The sequence below is a fragment of the Tamandua tetradactyla genome, chromosome 23 (assembly GCF_023851605.1).
Source record: "Tamandua tetradactyla isolate mTamTet1 chromosome 23, mTamTet1.pri, whole genome shotgun sequence".
Taxonomy (NCBI): domain Eukaryota; kingdom Metazoa; phylum Chordata; class Mammalia; order Pilosa; family Myrmecophagidae; genus Tamandua; species Tamandua tetradactyla.
The window spans coordinates 45,194,501-45,210,390 of NC_135349.1; the positions used below are offsets into that span (position 1 = coordinate 45,194,501).

Genomic DNA, 15,890 nt, shown 5'->3' on the forward strand with positions numbered 1-15,890 from the left:
AAAGCAAAGTGCTAAGATACAGACTGAAAATGGCATAAAGGTAGAGGGGGAAGAAACTATTTTAGTTGAGATGTTACAAGGAGCAGTCTGTAAAATGGAATGAGGTTGCAAGAGTTTTATCGGGAGAAGCATCCACAGAGAATAAAGGGAGGAAGCCAGAGAAGGGAGGAGAAACTCCAAACCACCAAGGAAGTCTGATACCAGATGTGGTGGGTTGAACTATGTACCCCATGTTCCTTTGGGCATGAAGGTATTTCTAACCTGGACATTTTGAAGCTGTTACTAGTTATGGTGTGGCTGAAAGGAATTGGGATGGTTGTTAATCCGTATCACTGAAGGCCTTAAAAAGAGAGGAAATTCAGACACAGGAACCAGAAACTGCAAGAAGCCAAGAGACATGAAAGCCAGATGTCAAAGAAAGCCAAAGGAGAAAGCCAAGGACATCACCATGTGACAGAAGCAGAGATGCAAGTCAAGGATCCCTAAGGACTGCAGCAAGCCAGCACCAGAGTGTTACGAATTCTAAAGAAAAAGAAGCATGGTCTTGCCAACAATTTGCTTTGGGATTTCTGCCCTCTAAAACCATCAGTCAATAAATTATTGTTATTTAAACCCACCTGTTGAGTGGTATTTATCATAGCAGCTCTGGAAAACTAAGACAGCAGCAAAGGAGGAGGAGAGGAAGAAGACTTGGGGAAGAAGGGTCTTGGACCCAAGAAGAGTTCAGCCAGTCAGAGTTTGCTCATCACAAGTGCACATCTCACAAGAGTGGATCTGCCCTAAGCCCTTTGGAGTGTGTGGCCACTGGCTGGAAACAGCCTGCATGAAGCTTAGCCTCGGTGCCAGCGCAGTGATGAGGGGCACAGCCGGTGGGCGGGCAGTTATGCTCCCTGAAGCACATCTGAGAGGTGCGTTGCCATGGCTGCCACAGTCCACCCCTTTAGCTGCACTGATCTGCTTCTCCGCACGTGTTCAGGGAGTGGCTCCTCCATGGTTTCCATGAACCTTTGTTCCTGGAAATCTCAAAGAGGAAAGTTAGTGTTCATCTTATAGCCTTCACCCTGCAGTTGGTCTTTGAGCTATAACTGGTATTCATCCTCTCCCTCCTCCACTTTTCATTCTAAACTCTCCTCTCCCTCAACTATCAGCTGGGTAGGTCTTAATGGCTTACCTAGGGGAATGACCCAAACCTTAATTTCTGAGAGGTCTTGGCAAATCATAACCCTTCTCAAGCCAGGGATACACCACACATTCATTCAGTCTCAGTGTGGCAAGGTTGTGCTCAGATACATCCAGGTGGATCATCTGGGTTTCACATGTACTCCTCCCCTGCCCCAATTGTATGAAAGCATCCCTGACTACTCCTGCTGATCAGGTCTCTGGGCCAAAGTGCCCTGGCATAGCTTATGGCTCAACAGGACCCTTGCTGTGTCTCCAGTCAAGAATCTACCCTCTTTGGGGACCAGGACCTACAACTTTTCAGAGCCTGGCATTGCAGAGATGGGAAGCACAAACCCCCCCACAGTGGATCGCTGGGAGTGATGGTAAGTAGGGCCACTCTGGTTTCTCACCTTAGATTCCTGGAACCATGCATTCTCCCTCTTTTGAGGTCAAAGCCCCATATAGAGGTCTCTGATTAATGCCTATGCCATATCCGAAGGATGGCAGCCCATTTTTCAGAGTATCACTTTTGAGCCTGTGTTTCAGTTGTGCCTTTAGATGGCTTTTCCAATGCTCTGTGCAACCAGCAGCTTCTGGGTGGTAGAATATCTGATGTGACCAGTGATCATGGGCCTACTCCTGTGCCACTTCCAGTGTGAAGGGGGTCCTCTGGTCAAACATGATACTGTGTGGGATTACGTGCCTATGTATTGGGAATTCCATAAGCCCCCAGGTAGTGGTATAGTTGAGAATCACTGAGATAGAGGTCAACCAACCAATAATGCAGAAGAGATATAGATCTGTGTGAGGACAAGCCAAGGGCAGCCACTGGGGCCGTGCAATTATGCTCCCCACAGCCAGAGATCTGAGCAGCTCATTTTCATGGCTGCAACAGGAGCCATGGATAGGATGGGAAAGGTGCATTGGGACTTGTCTCAGGGACTCTTGCTATACTGTCTGAGACCCACCAGGTCAGGAGCAGGCATCAAAGGGACCCTCAGGAGCCACACCCCTGAGGTGAGGAAGGACCCCTGAAAGAGCGCCTGTGTGGCCCACGCATGTTGGAAGTACAAATGGGGACATGAGCAGGGTCCAGTTCAGGTAGGACCCTGCAGGATTAGGACAAAGGAGTTTTGTCCAAGTGCACTGAGAAGCCATGGGTGAGTTTTAAGGATGGGAGCGTGATGACCCAATTTAAGTCTGTGGGAGATCACCATAGAGCATGAAAAACATCTCTCTTGACTCTTGGTGATCTGAAGCATAGATTTGGTGCGAAACTGCAGGTGTTTGTTGTTGCTGTTTTTTCCCTAATGGTACTGCATGAGCCTAAGTTCCTTAGAAAACAGTCTGAGGTAAAAACGAAAGTGCTGGTGCTTTATTTGGGAGGTGTAACAGGACAGTGAGAGTAAGAAGAAAGGGGAGTAGAAGCAAGGGAGAAAGGGAGGGTATGCAGAAATGTAAATAATGAGTTACCGCAACCTACTTCTTCAGCTGTGAAGAAAGCAAGCAGGCGCCATTTGCCCGACAGGCAGGCCTTCCACGGATAGGCTATGTACTGAGGTGAATAGGGTTTCCCCAAAATTCCTGTCCACCCAGACCTCAGAATCGGAACTTACTTGGAAACAGGGTCTTTGTGATGTAATTAGTTAAGGATCTTGAGATAAAAATCATCCTGGATTTAGGGTGGGCCTTACGTCCAATGGCTGGTGCCTTTATAAGAGAAAGAAGAGGGAGATCTGGACACAGAGAAGAAGGCCAAGTGAGGGTGGAGACAGAGATTAAAGTGATGCTGCCACATGCCAAGAGACATCTGGCACCTCCAGAAGCTGGAAGGGGCAAGGAAGGATTCACAGATTTACCACCACCTTGATTTCAGACTTCTGGCACCCAGAACTGTGAGAGAGAGTGTTCTAGTTTGCTAGCTGCCAGAATGCAATATACCAGGAACAGAATGGCTTTTTAAAAGGGGAATTTAACGAGTTGTTAGTTACATTTCTAAGGCCAAGAAAATGTGCCAATTAAAGCAAATCTATAGAAATGTCCAAAGATATCCAGAGAAAGATACCTTGGTTCAAGAAGGCTGATGAAGTCCAGGGTCTCTCTCTCAAGTGAGAAGGCACATGGCAAACACAGTCAGGGCTTCTCTCTCAGCCAGAAGGCACATGGCGAATACAGCATCACCTGCTAGCTTTCTCTCCTGGCTTCCTGTTTCATGAAGCTCCCCAGGAGGCATTTTCCTTCTTCATCTCCAAAGGTCACTGGCTCGTGGACTCTCTGCTTCGTGGTGCTGCAGCATTCTCTGCTCTCTCCAAATCTCTCTCCAAAATGTTTCCTCTTTTATAGGATTCCAGTAATCAAGACAAGCCTCCACCTAATCCAGCTTAACAACCACTCTTTGATTAAATCACATCATCTCCAGGGAGATGATCTAGTTACAGTTTCAAGCATACAATACTGAATAGGGATTAGATGAAATGACTGCCTTTACAAAATGGAATTAGGATTAAAACATGGCTTTTCTAGGGTACTGTGGTAGTTAGATTCAGTTGTCAACTTGGCCAGGTGAAGGTGCCTAGATCTATTGCTGTGGACATGGGCCAACGGCATGTGAACCTCATCTGTTGCTGATTACATCTGCAGTCGGCTAGGAGGCGGGCCTGCTGCAACGAATGATGTTTGAGTTAACTGGCTGGTGCTTAAATGAGAGAGCTCAACGTAGCACAGCCCAAGCAGCTCAGCCCAGGCCTTTGGAGATGCAGAAAGGAATCACCCTGGGGAAAGTTGTTGGAACCCAGAGGCCTGGAGAGAAGGCCAGCAGAGATTACCCTGAGCCTTCCCACGTGAGAAAGAGCCTCAGTTGAAAGTTAGCTGCCTTTCCTCTGAAGAACTAACGAAATAAATCCCCTTTTATTAAAAGCCAATCTGTCTCTGGTGCTTTGCATTCCGCCAGCTAGCAAACTAGAACAGGTACATACATCCTTTCAAACCAGCACAGATAGGATTTAACAAATGAGTATGACTGCTAAGTCACCATATTGATATTTCTTTTAGTCTCCAGTGTCTTCCAGCAGCCAGAAGGAAAAACTTGAAATTGTGGAACTGTAGCCCCTACCAATCTCTGAAATCTGTACTATAACTAGTTGTTGTGATGTACTTTGAAATTTATTATTTTTTGTATTTTTTTCACAAATGAAAAAATTAAAAATAAATAAATAAAATGAAATAACCTGAGGGATGTGGATGGCAAATAAGCATATAAAAGATGCTCAGTCATTGGGTGCATGGATGGTTCAGTGGTAGAATGCCAGCCTTCCATGCGGGAGACCCAGGTTCAATTCCTGGACCATTCACCGCCCCCCCAAAAAAAATTACAGGAAAAGATGCTCAATCTCATAAATCATAGGGAATTGCAAATCAAAACAATAATGAGATACCACTATATACTGATAAGAATGACTAAAAAAATCAAAAAACAAATCTGACTGTGTTAGGGTTCTCTAGAGAAACAGAACCAACAGGAGAGAGCTGTAAATTTGAGATTTACAAAAGTGTCTCACGCAACCACGGGATTGAAAAACAAGGCTCTGTGACAGGTCCAGGCTGCCGTGCAAGCTGCTCTGCCACTTGAGCCTATGATCCAGGGGATCCAATGGTGCTGGAAGTATCAGTGGCAAATAAGGATGCTGTCTGGAGCCTTTGGCAGGCCCCTATAAGAGAATCACAATGCAGCACAGCCCAAGCAGCTCAGCATACCTCATCTCAGCACTGGCAGCTCAGCCCAGATGTTTGGAGATGAAGAAAGGAATTGCCCCAGGGAAAGCCATTTGGAACCCAGAAGCCAAGAGAGAAGGCAGCAGATGTCACCATATGCCTTCCCATGTAACAGAGAACCTCAGGTGAAAGCTAGCTGCCTTTCTTCTGAAAAATTTTATATTTTTAACTAAATAAATCCCCTTTTTATTAAAAGCTGATCCATCTCTGGTGTTGCATTCTGGCAGCTTTGGTAGACTAAGACACTAACAATACTAAATGCTGGTGAGGGTACAGAGCAACAGAACTCCCATTCATTGCTGGCAAAAATGCAAAGTGGTACCCTCAATTTGGAAGACAGTTTGGCAGTTTTTTAAACATTGTCTTACTACAGAATCCAGAAATCACACTCCTGGGTATTTACCCAAAACTTATATCTACACAAAAGACTGCACATAAATGTTTATAGCAGCTTTATCCATAATTGCCTAAAGCTGAAAGCAATCAAAATGTCCTTCAAAAGGGGACTGGATAAACAAACTGTGGTACAACAATACAATGGAATATTATGCAGCAATAAAATGAAATGAGACCTCAAATCAGGAAAAGACATGAAGGAAAATTAAATGCATATTGCTAATGAAAGAAGCCAGTCTGGAAGATTACATACTGTGTGATTACAACTGTATAACATCCTGGCAAAGGTAAACTATAAAGCTAGTAAAATAAAAAAAATCAGGGGTTGTTAGAGGTTGGTGAAACAGGCTGTTCTACTTTGCTAGCTGCTGGAATATGATCTACCAGAAATGGAATGGCTTTTAAAAAGGGGGAATTTATTAAGTTACAAGTTTATAGTTCTAAGGCTGTGAAAATGTTCCAATTAAAGCAAGTCTATAAAAATGTCCAAATTAAGGCACCAATAAGAGGTTACCTTCACTCAAGAAAGTCCTATGAAGTTCAGGGTTTCTCTCTCAACTGGAAAGGCACAAGGCCAACATGACATCTGCTAGTTTTCTCTCCAGGCTTCTTGTTTAATGAGGCTCCCCAGGGGAGGTCTCTGGCTGTATGGGCTCTTATGGTACTCATGGCTCTCATATGGCTCTCTGGAGACTCTCGTGGTCCTGAAGCTTTCTCCAAAAGGCTTCCCCTTTTAAAGGATTCCGGTAAACTAATCAAGACCCACCTGGATTGGGTGGAGTCACATCTCCCTCTAATCCAAGGTTAATACTCACAATTGGATGAGTCACATCTCTGTGGTGATAATTTAATCAAATTTCCAACCTATAGTGCTGAATAGGGATTAAAAGAAACTGTTGCTCCTACAAGATTGGATCAGAATTTAAACACGGTTTTTCTAGGGTGCATAATACTTTCAAACCAGCACACAGGCTATTTTAGTTGCAAGCTGGCAGAATGTGATATACCAGAAATGGAATGGCTTTTAAAAAGGAGAATGTATTAAAGTACTAGTTTACAGCTCTAAGGCCATGAAAATGTCCAAGTTAAAGCAAGGCTATAAAAATATCCAATCTAAGGCATCCAGGGAAAGATAACTTGGTTCAAGAAGGCCAATGATGTTCAGGGTTTCTCTTTCAGCTGGAAAAGCACATGGCGACATCTGCTAGCTTTCTCTCCAGGAACCTTCAGTGACTTTCCCAGGGCTCTGTCCATTCTCTTGGCTCTGTTGGCTCTGTTGGTTCTGAGCTTTTTCCAAAATGGTTCCCTCTTAAAAGGCTCCAGTAAACAACCCCACCTTGAATGGGTAGAGACACATCTCCATGGAAACCACCTAATCAAAAGTTATCACCCATAATTGGGTGGGTCACATCTCCATAGAAATAATCAGAAAGGTTCCACCCAGCAATACTGAATGAGGATTAAAAGACAGGGCTTTTCTTGGGTATACAACAGATTCAAACCGGCACACAGGCCAAATGATGAATTGGCCTTAAATACAGGGGATATTTAAGACAGTGAAACTTCCATGTGTGGTACTAAGATGGTAGATATATGATGTTACGCATTTGTCAAAAAACCATAGAACCTCCCCCCTACATGGGGCATGACTCCCAGGGGTGAAAGCCTCCCTGGCAACGTGGGACATGACCACAGGGATGAGCCTGGGCCTGGCATTGTGGGATTGAGAAAGCTTTCTTGACCAAAAGGGGAAAGAGAAATGAAACAAAATGAAATTTCAGTGGCTAAGAGATTTCAAACAGAGTCAAGCAGTCATTCAGGAGGTTATTCTTATGCATTATACAGATATTCCTTTTTAGTTTCTAGTGTATTAGAATAGCTAGAAGGAAAGGGTGGTGCGACAGTGGCTAAGCAGCAGAATTCTCACCTGCCATGCCAGAGACCTGGGTTAGATTCGTAGTACCTGCCATGCAAAAAAAAAAAAAATTAGGTAGAAGGAAATACCTGGAACTGTTGAACTATAATCCTATAGCCTTGATTCTTGATGATGACTGTATAACTACATATGGCTTTTACAGTGTGACCATGGGATTATGAAAATCTTGTGGTTGACATGTGCTCTATCCAGTGTATGGGCAGACGAGTAAGAAAATAAAGACAAAAAATAAATAATCAAGGAGGATAAAGGGTATGGGATGTTCTGGGTGTTCTTTTTATTTATTTATTTGTTTTGGAGTAATGATAATGTTCTAAATTTGATTGCATTCTAAGTTATGAATGCACAACTACATGATGATACTGTGAACCATGGATAGTATACTTTGGATGCTTCTATGGTATGTGAATATATCTCAATAAAATTACATAAAACCCCCCATAGAACTATACAACAGAGTGAACCCCAATGTAAACTATGGACTTCAGTTAATAATAAGGTATCAATTTTGGTTCATCAGTTGTAACAAATGTATCACACTAGTGCAAGATGTTAATAATTGAAGACTGTGAACAGGGAGTTGAGGGGATATATGGGAACCCTCTGTACTATCTAGTCAATTTTCCGTAAATCTAAAACTGTTCTAAAAAATGAAGTGTATGATTTTTTTTAAAAAAGGGGGTTCCAATTCTAGGTAAGATAAAGTAATCTCACTCCTTCTTGTCTCTCCCACTAATTGCAGCTATTAAAGCGAGACAGAGCGTGCACGGATGGTTCACTGGTAGAATTCTTGCCTTCCATTGCTGGAGAACTGGGTTCAATTCCCAGACCATGTACCTAAAAAAAAAAAATGTACAAGAATATGATAAAGTGAGACAGAATGCATGAAGCAGATATTTGAGGATGCCGAAAAGGAAATGGTGGCAGGCATACTGGGGAAGAAAAGCAGGCTACTAAGGACCAGCAAACCAGCGATGAGTTGACCAGCTTTTCTCCTCCATTTCACCTGCTGCTTTGCCTTCGATGCAGGTACAGCCACAGAAGTGCATGGCAGGGGATTGTGGGAAGATGACAAAGTAGGAAACTCCAGTAAACTGTCCTTCCACTAGAACACCTGTTAAAGAGGCAGGAACTATCTGAATCAATTATTTCAAAATTCCGGAATCCAGAAGAACACTGTACAGCATCCAGGGAAGAGCAGGAGAAAGCAGCTGTAAATTACAGTATGTATCAGTAAATTGCTCTCTCTGCACTGGGCAGTTTAGTAGTGTTCAGTCCCCACTGCAGCAAGCAGCAGTAAAGTCCAGCCCCAGCATAGCTTGCTGATGCCAGAAAGGGACATACAAATCTACTCCAAGATCTGGGTGACACAGGCTGACTACTAATCACAGCTTTTCATTGGCTACTTCGGATCACTGGGGGCCCAGCTCTGAGGAACGCACCCCAGGCAGAGGAGACTTAAATATGGAACACTTCCAAGGAGCTGCAGGGCACAGGCGAAGGGCCGCATTTGCTAGGTAGGTAAAGAAAGCACAGTTTTTGGGAACCGTGGAAGAAGCTCCTGGAACCTTTTCTGCTCTTCCTTATCCCCTCTTTAGGGCCAGCCTAGGGAGCCAGGCACTCCCTTTGTGGGTCCCTGGCCTTTTTCCGGCCAGGAAGGATGGACTGCGGCAACTCCCCACGGTATGCCACCCCTCCCAGAATTTGCCCTCCAGCCAAAAGCAGTTTGAGACAATGAAATCCCAGTGGAGTCTCACTGTCACCACTGCTATTCAACATTGTACTGGAGGTTCACGATACCACCACAAAGATAGACACATAAGAGGATCAAAGTGAGAGCCTAGAAATCAACCTTCACATTTATGGCCAAATGATTGTTGACATGGGGACAAAGATCACTCAGTTGGGAAAGAAGAGTCTCTTCAAATGACGCTGGGAAACTGGCCCTCCATTTGCTAAAGAATGAAAATGGCTCTCTATTTCACACCATATACAAAAATCAACTCCAAATAGATGAAAGTCCTAAATATAAGAGCCAGAACTATAAAATTCTTAGAAGAAAACATAAGGAAGCATTTTTAGGATCTTGTTGTGCTGGTTTGAAAACATTATGTACCCCAGAAAAGCCATGTTTTAATCCTAGTTCAATGTTGTGGGGGCAGCCGTTTCTTTTAATCCTGATTCAAAACTGTAGGTTGGAATCCTTGGATTAGATTATTTCCATGGAGATGTGACACACCCAATTGCGGGTGTAACCTTTGATGAGGTGCAGATGTGACTGCATCCATTCCAGGTGGGTCTTGATTAGTTTACTGGAATCCTTCAAAAGAGGAGACATTTTGGAGAGAGTCAGAAATGACAGAGCCGACAGAGAGCTGACACAGATGCCAACACTAGGAGAACAGAGAACGGATGTATGGAGATGCTTGGAGCCAGCAGACACTGTCATGAGATTTAAGCAAGCCAGAAGCTGGAGAGAGCCAAGAGAAGCCCAAAGATGAAAGCCAGCCCAGGAAAAGTGAAGTGAGGAACCTCCACAGGAACAGAGGCTGAAAGCAATGGAACCAGGAGTAAGGGACCAGCTGATGCCAGCTCCATGCCTTCCCAGCTGACAGAGGTCTTCTGTACCCACTGACTTTCCTTGAATTAAGGTATCTTTCCCTGGATGCCTTAGTTTATACATTCATATAGGCTTAGAACTGTAAACTTGTAACTTATTAAATTTCCTCTTTTAAAAGCCGTTCCAATTCTGGTATATCACATTCTGATAGTTTGCAAACTAAAACACTTGGGTTAGGCAGTGGTTTCATAGATTTTACACCCAAAGCAAAAGCAACCATAAGGAAAAACAGATAAATGGGACCTCATCAAAATTAAAAACTTTTGAGACCCCAAAGGACTTTATCATGAAAGTAAAATGACAACCTATACAATGGAAGAAAATATTTGGAATCCATATATCCAATAAGTTTTTTTCTCCCCCTGTTTTTTTTTTTAATTGTGAATCCAATAAGGTTTTAATATCCATAATATATAAATAAATCCTTCAACTCAAAAACAAAAAGACAACCCACTTTAAAATGAGCAAAAGACTTGGCTTGAATAGGCATTTTTCAAAGAAGATATACAAATGGCCAAAAAGCACATGAAAAGGTGTTGGACGTCATTAGTCATTAAGGAAATGAAGATCGAAACCTCAGTGAGATACCATTTCACACCCACTAGAATGGCTACCATTAAAAAATTGGAAAATGACAAGTGTTGGAGAGGATGTGGAGAAATAGGAACACTCATACGTTGCTAGTGGGAATGCAAAATGGTACAACTGCTGTGGAAGACAGTTTGGCTCTTCCTTAGAAAGTTAAGTATAGAGACTTGGAGGCTCTGGGCGGCCGCGGCGCAGCGCGCGGTGTCGGAGCGGGCCGGCGGGTGGGGAGACGCGCCGCGCGCTCCCGCGGAAGGAGGTGTGGGTTGGGCTGGGGGTGGCGCGTGGCCAGGGTGGGGGTGGGGGGAGGGTCGGGAGTCGGCGAGGGCGGTGTGCGGGTTCCGAGTGGCTGCGGGCTGCCTGGGCTGCCGGGCCGACGAGCCTGCTGTGAGATGGCGATCCTGGGCGCGGAAGGGTGAGAGTGACCCCGCAGGAGGAGGCGCCGCTGCCGTGGCCGTCCGGCCGCCGGGAGCAGACGGCTTCGCGCGGGGTTTGTCTCCTCAGTAGACTATGAGCTCCTTGAAAGAGGAAGCGTCTTACCTTTGTAGCTCCAGTATCTAGTACAGTTCCTGGTACATAGTTAAAGCTGAATTTTGGGACATGGCTACTGCTTCACCAAGGTCTGAAACTAGTAATAACCACAGTGGAAGGTTAGTTACAGATAACTGTTTCTAGTGCCAAACTAAAAAGAAAAAAGAACTGGTTTGGAACAGCAATATATACAGAAGTAGTTGTAGATCGAGAAATTAAGAAAACAGCAAAATCCAGTAGTTCTTCTAATCCAAAATGGGATGAACAACTAACTGTAAATGTGACTCCACAGACAACATTGGAATTTCGAGTTTGGAGTCATCACACTTTAAAAGCAGATGCTTTATTAGGAAGAGCAGCAATAGATTTGAAACAAGCTCTGTTAATACATAATAGAAAATTGGAAAGCGTGAAAGAACAATTAAAACTTTCCTTGGAAAACAAAAATGGCACAGTGCAAACTGGGGAATTAACAGTTGTGCTTGATGGATTGGTGGTTGAGCAAGAAAATCTAACAAACAATAGATCATCTCCAACCATAGAAATACAGCAAAATGGTGATGCCTTACAGGAAAATGGAGATCCTTCAGCAAGGACAACTACCACGTTGACTGTTGAAGGTACTAACGGGATAGATAATCATGTACCTACAAACACTCTAGTCCAAAACTCATGCTGTTCATATGTAGTTAATGGAGACAACATACCTTCATCTCCATCTCAGGTTGCTGCCAGACACAAAAATACACCAGCTCCAAAACCACTCACATCTGAGCCTGCCAGTGACACTGTTAATGGCGAGTCATCCTCATCTGCACCAACAGATAATACATTGGCCACGGGGACTGCAGTAATTTCTGAAGAAACCGCCTTGTCTTCAAATTGCACGAGTACTACTGTTGAAGACCCTCCAGTTCAAGAAATACTGACCTCCTCAGAAAACAATGAGTGTGTTCCTTCTACAAGTGCAGCGATGGTGTCTGAAGCTAGAAGTGTGTTAAATCCTGTTGTCTCTCATTCTGGAAATAGTTCTGTCTTTGAAGCAGCCAAAGTAAGACAACCAGATGGGTGTGAGGAATCTGCACAGCAACAGTCTGGAAATGCCAACACAGAAACTTTGCCATCAGGGTGGGAACAGAGAAAAGATCCTCATGGTAGAACCTATTATGTAGATCATAACACCCGAACAACCACCTGAGAGAGACCACAGCCTTTACCTCCAGGTTGGGAAAGAAGAGTTGATGATCATGGAGGAGTTTATTATGTGGACCATAACACCAGAACAACAACATGGCAACAGCCTACCATGGAATCTGTCCAAAACTTTGAACAATGGCAGTCTCAGCGGAACCAGTTGCAGGGAGCCATGCAACAGTGGCTCAACCAGTGATACCTTTATTCGGCTTCAATGTTAGCTGCCGAAAACGACCCATATGCGCCTTTGCCACCAGGCTGGGAAAAAAGAGTGGATTCCACAGACAGGGTTTACTTTGTGAATCATAACACAAAAACAACCCAATGGGAAGATCCAAGAACTCAAGGCCTACAGAATGAAGAACCCCTTCCAGAAGGCTGGGAAATTAGGTACACTCGAAAAGGTGTTAGGTACTTTGTTGATCATAACACAAGAACAACAACATTCAAAGATCCTCGCAATGGGAAGTCAGCTGTAACAAAAGGTGGCCCACAAATTACTTATGAACGCAGCTTTAGGTGGAAACTTGCTCACTTCTGTTATTTGTGCCAGTCTAATGCACTGCCCAGTCATGTGAAGATCAACGTGTCCAGGCAGACATTGTTTGAGGATTCCTTCCAACAGATTATGGCATTAAAACCATATGACTTGAGGAGGCGATTATATGTAATATTTAGAGGAGAAGAAGGACTTGATTATGGTGGTCTAGCAAGAGAATGGTTTTTCTTACTTTCCCATGAAGTTTTGAACCCAATGTATTGTTTATTTAAGTACGCTGGAAAGAACAACTACTGCTTACAGATAAACCCAGCATCAACCATTAATCCAGATCATCTTTCATACTTTTGCTTTATTGGTCGCTTTATTGCTATGGCACTTTTTCATGGAAAGTTTATTGATACTGGTTTCTCTTTACCATTCTACAAGCGTCTGCTAAGTAAAAAAACTCACTATTAAGTATTTGGAATCCATTGATTCTGAATTTTTTTTTTTTTTTTTTTTTTAAAGAGAGAGGGAGGAAAGGAAGGAAAGACAGAGAAGGAAGGAAGGATGGAAGGAAGGAAGGGAAACATCTTTAAACATTTTCTTGTTTTATTATATTTTGTTTGTTTGTTTGTTTTTACATGGGCTGGGGCCGGGAATCGAACCGGGGTCCTCCGGCATAGCAGGCAAGCACTCTTGCCCGCTGAGCCACCGCGGCCCGCCCTGATTCTGAATTTTATAACTCCCTTATCTGGATAAGAGACAATAACATTGAAGAGTGTGGTTTAGAAATGTACTTTTCTGTTGACATGGAGATTTTGGGAAAAGTTACTTCACATGATCTGAAATCAGGAGGTTCCAATATCCTGGTGACTGAAGAGAACAAAGATGAATATATTGGTTTGATGACAGAACGGCGTTTTTCTCGAGGAGTACAAGAACAGACCAAAGCTTTCCTTGATGGTTTTAATGAAGTTGTTCCCCTTCAATGGCTGCAGTACTTTGATGAAAAAGAATTGGAGGTTATGTTGTGTGGCATGCAGGAGGTTGACTTGGCAGATTGGCAGAGAAATACTGTCTATCGGCATTATACAAGAAACAGCAAGCAAATAATTTGGTTTTGGCAGTTTGTGAAAGAGACAGATAATGAACTAAGAATGCGACTACTACAGTTTGTCACTGGAACCTACCGTTTACTCTAGGAGGATTTGCTGAGCTCATGGGAAGTAATGGGCCTCAAAAATTTTGCATAGAAAAAGTTGGCAAAGAAACCTAGTTGCCAAGAAGCCACACGTGTTTTAATCGCCTGGATCTACCACCATATAAGAGTTATGAACAACTGAAGGAAAAGCTTCTTTTTGCAATAGAAGAAACAGAGGGATTTGGACAAGAATGAATATGGCTTCTTGTCTAGGAGAAGCTCTAACATTTAAATACCCCAGCCAAGAAAAATTGCACAGATAGTGTATATAAGCTGTTCATTTGTATAGTGAATTTTCTGAATCTCTCAAAGTATGTTTTCCCGTTCTTCCACAAAAATATGCAAAACAATTTATCCTTTTCTACTTTATTTATTGTTCCCTTGAAGTGACTGATCAGAAAAGCTTCATCTTTAAATTTTGAAGCAAGCAAGAGACTTTATTAAAAATAATTATATATCTATATAAGCATATCTGATAGTGGCTCTAGTTTTATAGAGATCCAATTGTATTAAACATGACAGCTGTTCATTCAAAAATAAAAAAAGAAAAAATAAATAAATAAATAAATAAAAGAAAGTTAAGTATAGAACAACCATATGTCCCAGCAATCCCATTTCTAGGAATATATGCAACAGAATTGAAAACAGGGACTTGAACAGATGTTTGCACATCGTTATTCATTAAGGCATTATTCATAATGACCAAAAGATGGAAGCCACCCAAGTGTCCATCAACAGATGAATGGATAAACAAAATGTGGTTATACATACAATGGAATACTACTCAGCCATAAAAAGAGGGGAAGTGCCAGTACATGTTACAACATGGATGAAACTTTAAGACATCATGTTAGTGAAATAAACTAGATACAAAAGTAAAAGTACTGTGTGATTTCTCTTACATGAGGATTTAGACTAAGCAAAGTTATGGAGATAGGAGGCAGAATACTGGTTACCAGGAGTGGAGAGAGGGGAAACAGGGAGTTATTACTAAATTAATTACTAAAAGCATGAGTTTTGGTTGGGGATGATGAAAATAGTCTGGAAATAGATAGTAGTGAAAGTTACATGGTATTGCCAAGGTTACTGTCCAAGAATTATCCACTTAAAATGGTTAAAATTATTTTTATATTATATATAATATGTATACCACAACTAAAATTATTTTAAAAACTGGATAATAGGTATGTGGGGGCACATAATATTTTCTTTATTTTGCACATCATAAAAGTTTCATACTATTAAAACATTAAAGAAATATATGAAAGAATTTATGACAAGTTATTAAGAAAGCTTTTTTTCTGACTGTGCTTTAATGTGATTCTTATTTTTTCTGTGCTAATCGATATATGTTACTTCTGTAATAATAAAAAGTTATTTTAATCATAGAATCTCAAATGGATATCTTCAAGTGATTTTTAAAAGGGTGAAATACTTAAAATAGTATTCATATGTTTTGTAAGACACAGTTTGAGAAATCTTGGGTTTAAATCCAACAAAATCAGTTCCACATTCCATGTCAATTAAAATTTAAGATTATTTAATATCTTAACAGACAACACACGGAATAAAACTGGCATGGTGAGTAGGTCAGGATCACGGTCTTTAGAATAAGGCAGTACTGGTTTAAATTCTAGCTCGGTCACTTATTAGATGTAGTGAGCAAATCTCACCTATAAAAGGTGAGGAGACAACCATGGGGTTGTTCTACATATATCACCAGGCAATCAGTTAGTACAAGTACTATAGAGCCTGCAACCAAAGAAATAATCCCTAAGTACTAGCTATTTTAAAAGTTTGAACAGTTTTGTAATCTACAACTTCCACATCACTTGGACAAAGATTGGAAACACTATGAAGACAATTTGTGCATTTTCAATGAAGTCACCAATGTTGACCCACAAATATGTAATAATATTATATGGAATCTCATAACCTGTACATATTATACCTCAAAAAGATTGAGTATCTCACATGGAAAAAGAATGAAATGTGACCCCCACCGTACAGC

At 42.1% G+C, this 15,890-nt stretch overlaps 1 protein-coding gene across 1 annotated transcript; it reads left to right on the forward strand.

The window, feature by feature from the left end:
* The first annotated feature begins 10,776 nt into the window (after positions 1-10,776).
* On the forward strand, positions 10,777-14,282 carry LOC143667492 (NEDD4-like E3 ubiquitin-protein ligase WWP1). The gene is given in 6 exon segments (XM_077141771.1): positions 10,777-10,959; positions 11,050-11,122; positions 11,124-13,134; positions 13,136-13,167; positions 13,403-13,872; positions 13,875-14,282. Coding segments are annotated over 5 exon segments (2,766 nt in total). The 5' UTR covers positions 10,777-10,959; positions 11,050-11,069; the 3' UTR covers positions 14,075-14,282.
* Positions 14,283-15,890: the final 1,608 nt, after the last annotated feature.